The sequence below is a fragment of the Molossus molossus genome, unplaced genomic scaffold (genome assembly GCF_014108415.1).
Source record: "Molossus molossus isolate mMolMol1 unplaced genomic scaffold, mMolMol1.p scaffold_m16_p_22, whole genome shotgun sequence".
Classification (NCBI taxonomy): domain Eukaryota; kingdom Metazoa; phylum Chordata; class Mammalia; order Chiroptera; family Molossidae; genus Molossus; species Molossus molossus.
Genome location: NW_023425358.1, coordinates 32110086 through 32115597, shown reverse-complemented (window position 1 = coordinate 32115597; position 5512 = coordinate 32110086). Strand labels below are relative to the sequence as shown.

Sequence of the window (5512 nt, the reverse complement as noted above, 5' to 3'; positions counted from 1 at the left end):
CGGAAGGGGGCGGGGCCTGCGGGACGGACCACGCGCGGCCGGTGGGGGGACGCGGCGCCTCTGCGGCCCCGGCTGCGCTCCCTCTTCAGCAGCCCCAAGAGGCTGGGCGCGAATGCCCACGCTCCCCTGACCGGCACGAGAGGCCCCTCTCTGAGGCTTTGGGGAGCTCGGGGGCGTCCGGACCTGGGCGCTCCCCCCCGGGCGCGAATGGTTCCGGCCGCACCGCCCAGACGCTGGCTGGTTGCTGTTTGATGCGCGCGCGGAGCACACGTCGCTAGGGCCTGGCTGTCTGGTGAGTCGGTCCGCGCGGTGCCCGAGGCGGCGGCCGGGGGCGGCCCGAGAGGCCCGCGTTCCAGGACTCCGGGATTCCGGAGCCCGGATAAACTGGGATCACGGATGCACCGCGCGCCACGGGTGCCCGAGCACCCCCTCGGAAGAGCTCAGACCTGGTGGAAAGGGGCCCTGAGGGTTGCAGCCGACATCCGGGAGCCAAGATGCTCAGGTAGGAAATAATGCAGGGTCGTCCGACTTCAGCCCGGACGTTGACTTGGGGTGGGGCATGTGGGGCAGTTGAGGGGACGCGATCCCCCTATAGTAGAATGGTTAAGTGTACAAGCTACGGATTCCTATCCGGTTCAAGTTCTGTCTCCTCTGTTTTAGCTTTATAGGTGTGACTTACACACGTGGCGTCACCTTTTGAAGCCTCAGTTTTGTCATCTGTAGAATGGACATAAAGCTGCTTCGCAGAACTGATGAGAGGATTAAATGAGACAATGCTTCCAAAGCTCTTTGCACGAGGTAGATATGAGCTTGAAAGTGGTTATTTCCATGTCCTGCTGGTGTGGCTCAGTGGTTGAGCGTTGACCCATGCATCAAGAGGTCCCCAGTTCTATTCCCGGTCAGGGCACATGCCCAGGTTGTGGGCCTAATCGCCGGTAGGGCGCATGCAGGAGGCGGCCAATCGATGTTCTCTCTCATTGATGTTTCTATCTCTCCCTCTCCCTTCCTCTCTCTCTAGAATCAATAAAAAGGGAAAAAAAAATTAGAAAGAAAAAAAAAGGTTTTTTCCTGCCCCATAAATATATACAGGATATAAGGATCTGCCCTTGTCTTCCCCCTCCCACCATAGTTTGTTTTGTGATTGGTGCCAAAATGGCCACAAGGCCCATCTCTTCATCCCCCTAGTCTATAAATATTATTGAGTACACACCGTGTTCTAGGAATACATAGTCATTAAATATTTGTGGCACTCCTCTCCTCATCACTATGAGAACTAAAAAAGCCGAACAAATTTCTGAAATGTCCCCAGAGGTTGGCCGTTCTTCTTTGAGGAGGGTTTGAGGGAGAACTTGACCCTTTTGCCCTTGGGATGGGGACTTAAGAGACTGCCAGTCTTTTTCTGGTGGCACTGCCGATGACAGAGAGGTGGCACCCTGACCCCTTTCACAGGGAGCCCTGGAGGCACGAACTGGTGGGCAGAGCATGCCTGCTGTCACCTGGGACCACAGGCAGCATGAAGACCCACATGGAGCTGGCCATCAGCGGGATGCAGACCCTCCGCCGTCAGCACCGCTGCCGGGGCGGCTATCAGGTCAAGGCCAGGGCATCATACGTGGATGAGACTTTGTTTGGCAGCCCTTCAGGCACCCGGCCCACACCACCAGACTTTGACCCACCCTGGGTGGAGAAGGCCAACAGAACCAAAGAGGTGGGCACAGAGGCTTCACGGGCTTCAGGGGCCAACGGGAGCTGTGAGACCACCTCCTCCAGGGGCAGTACCCCGACCCTCACACCAAGGAAGAAGAACAAATACAGGTAACAGCATGGGGAGATGCACTCCTGCACAAAGTATAGCCACTTAGGTTTCTATTAGAGCCCTGCTGTTCGCATGCTGTGTGACCTTGGGCAGGCACCTTGACCTCTCTGAGCTGCAATTTCCTCATGTGGAAAATGGAATTTCGTGGGATTATTGAGAAGATGAAATGAGAGGAGGTGTGTGCTGACACTGAGGAAGCCCTCAATAAATGGTAGTGATGATGGTTGTGATGGTGGAGTACCCATCCCAAAAAGTCAGACTGGCATCTGAGGCCGAGAGGTCAGGATTGGCCCAAGATCACAGAGCAATTTGCAGAAGATTATTAGTGTGGTTGATCCATGAAATGACATAGATGCGGTGGTTCCAAATTTCAGCAAGTCATTTTGAAAATGGTTCTTGCTGCATATTCATGAAGAAGTTAGAAAAACAGGAGCTGATGCTAAGGGTTATAATGTAATTAGATTAGGATTAGATTATTGGGATTATTCCAGATTAATATCACCCTGGAAGGAGGTATCTAGTAGTGGGCCACCGGGCTCCTTGTGTATCAGTGGTTTGGACAAAGACACAGGAGACTGGTGTATTCATCAATTATGGCTGCCATGACAAAATACCATAGACCGGGGAACTTACCAACAGAAATTTGTTTCTCACAGTTCTGGAAGCTTGAAGGCCAAGATCAAGGCACCAGTGGGGTTGGTTTCTCCTGAAGTCTCTCCGTGGCTTGCCGACGGCCTCCTTTTCACTGTGTCCTCACATGGCCTTTCCTTTGTGGGCATATATTCTCCTGGTGTCTCTTCTTAACGGGACACCATTCCTAGTGCATTAGGGCCTCGCCCTCATGACCTCATTTAACCTGAATTCTTTAAAATTCAACATGAATTTTGGGAGGTCACAATTCAGTCCATAGCAACTAGCCAATCATATTTAGGATCCATTCTGAGCCAGGAGGGACATCCTTTAGTCAAGAAAGGGGAATGGTACCTATTTAAGGAGATAAAATTCAACGAGCCAAAAATAATAAAATTTCAGCGAGCTAAAAGCAAGACTTGCTATTATCATGTAAGGATGAGGGCGATATCCCTGACAAGGTTTGTGGCCCACAACCTGACAAGGGTCAGGTTGACATTAGCAGCACTGATACCTACAGTATGGCTGAAAATGCTGGTGTAAATGTAGGCTGCAGTAACAGAAATAGGGTGTCCGTGACAGGGACGGTTACAGTCAACCCCATGCTCCTGGAGGATGGAGTTTTGTACTGACAAGTAGAGGGTGTCATGTAAGAAGGTGCATAAGAAGTAACGATGTCATTGAGCAAGAGCTGTGGCACCAAATATGGTTTGAGAAGTTAAATAAAGTGGCAAAAGGTTGACTTTTCAAAGACTTAAAGTTTGGGAATTTGAGCACTCTCGGTCCTGGTCAGAAACCACGGACCTCACAGGTACGCTGTGAGTACTTGTGGGATTAATTTTAAAAAATGATTGCTGAGTGAACCTAGTTAAAGATGAGAGGCCTAGAAGGCATATATATGTCTACTTTACTGATCGGGAGCCAGGCTGGATTTGAATCTTGTCTCTTCCCTTCTTCCTGTGGGGCTTTCCCTTCCCTATACCTCGGTTTTCTTGTCTGTAAATGGGCTGTGTCCTCGCTGTGGGTGCTAGGCTGGGAGACAGGGACTTCTGGGATCTACGGGCAACCCTCTCTGTTGCTGCAGGTGCCTGGCGGGTGGGTGGGTGGGGGTTAGGGGTGTAGAGTTTGTTCACTCCATCCGCTCACTGTGTTTCTCTTCCTTTCACCAGACTGATCAGCCACACTCCTTCTTACTGTGATGAGTCACTGTTTGGCTCCCGACCCGAGGGTGCCAGCTGGGAGGCCCCGTGGAGGGCGAAGGGTGGTGCTGCAAAATTCCACACCCTCTTCTGGACACCCCCGGCCACCCCCAGGGGCCACTCGCCCCATCCCAGGGAGACCCCGCTGCGTGCCGTTCACCCAGATGGTCCCTCGAAGACAGAGCCTAGGGTGGGGGAAGTCGCCCGGAAGGTGTCCATGGATAGGCTAGACTCTCCACGCCCTCCGAGGCGGGGGCGTTCCTATTCCCTCACCCTCCTGAATGGCCCCAGCACTGGCCACCCAGCCACCAGTGGCCCGCACACAAGTGGGCCTCAGGATCCCGGGCCTTCCCCGTCGGGGGTGACCTTCCGGAGCCCCCTGGTGACGCCCAGGGCTCATTCAGTCAGTGCGTCAGTGCCAGCCACCCCCCGACGAGGTGGGGCCACCCAGAAACCAAAGCCCCCTTGGAAATGAGTCTTTTGATCCTTCCATCAGGTTTGCCCATGGGGTTACAGCTGGGGCACCATCTCAGAGGATGGCACAGGTGGGGAGACCACCAGGCACAGAGAAGTGCTCATGGCGGCAGACACGGTGAGGGTGGCCAGGGACGCCCTCTCCCCTGGCGGTCTCTGGTTGTTTCCCCAGAGTGGATTTGAGGGCCACCCTTGAGACACCTGTTCTAGTCCTGTCAGAGCCACATGCTCTATGAGTGCCAACTCAGGGCTGCCCCCGGAAGGGGCCCTCCGCCTCCCCATCACTTCCATACATTGTCTTGCCGCCAAGTATGAATAAGTGCTGTGGTGCCAGCCTGGAGGGTTTCTTCTCCCCCACTTCAAGCTGAGCTTCCTGCTCAGGATGTTTCCAGCCAGGTTTGGAGGCCTCAGGAATTTTCCCTGGCACGGTGTGTGGACCACAGGGGACACGAGGATCTGGTGATATGTGGGTGGACTTTCTACTTTAACACTCATGTATTTATTTCTATGTATTAAATCTGTCAGTAGCTCATCAAAGCCATGGCTTTTACTAATTTCATTTTCCTTAGGCCTGTGTTGATTAAATTATGTTAAATAACACAGCAAGGAAGTAGCAGAAATCACGACAGGCGCGTGGGCTCCAGAACACAGGGCTCACGCAACATGGGGCTCCTCCTCCCATCGGTCAGCCAATACCACGAACTCGTGGGTCGGTGGGTTCTTTCTGAGCTCAGAGTGTGGGCCAGACTTTCATACATTTCCCACCTTTGCAAATATAAACAGCGACCAGGACTTACCGAGTGGAGGGCCCCAAGTCCAGAAAGTTACACGTGCACCTGGAGAGCGTTTGGGGCCGAGGCCTAAGGGGTCAGGGCGTGACTTTCCTTCTCCACTGCTTGTTGGCTACACCACCTGGCCGCCTACAACAGCAGCACAGCCTTTGCTCAGATGCACCCAGAATCCCAGCACCCCTGGTTCGGGGGGGTCTGGGCTTTGAGCCTCGCCTTGTCCCCTGAGGCACCTCCAGAAGCAGAGATTCCAGCCAGCCCAGCTGGAAGCCCTGTCATTGGTCTGCAGCGCCTCCTGGGGCAGGGAAGAGCAGAAACATCTGGGTAGCAGCCTGGGGGTGCTGCCAGTGGCCAGGGCCGTGGATGCACATGGGGGAGAAAGTCAGCAGCTCTCTTGGCACAAACACTGCATTTTAAACGTGGGATTTTTAAACTTCATAGAACTTTCACAAAGAATTCGTTCCCTCCCTCCCAGCTCTCTGCCTTTATCCCCTCCCTGTGTTAATAGACATGGGCCAGAAATATCTCTCTCTCCTCTCAACTAGACTAAAAGAGAGGCAACAGCCTGAGTGCTGATAAAGCTGTGGTGTCCAGGAAGACAGTTG

At 53.6% G+C, this 5512-nt stretch overlaps 1 protein-coding gene across 1 annotated transcript; it reads left to right on the top strand.

Moving 5' to 3' along the window:
* The first annotated feature begins 286 nt into the window (after window positions 1-286).
* Window positions 287-4642, top strand: RITA1 (RBPJ interacting and tubulin associated 1). The gene is made up of 4 exons (XM_036276895.1): window positions 287-502; window positions 661-798; window positions 1450-1815; window positions 3616-4642. Exons 3-4 carry the CDS (start codon window positions 1514-1516, stop codon window positions 4118-4120), a joined length of 807 nt encoding a protein of 268 aa, XP_036132788.1. The 5' UTR covers window positions 287-502; window positions 661-798; window positions 1450-1513; the 3' UTR covers window positions 4121-4642.
* Window positions 4643-5512: the final 870 nt, after the last annotated feature.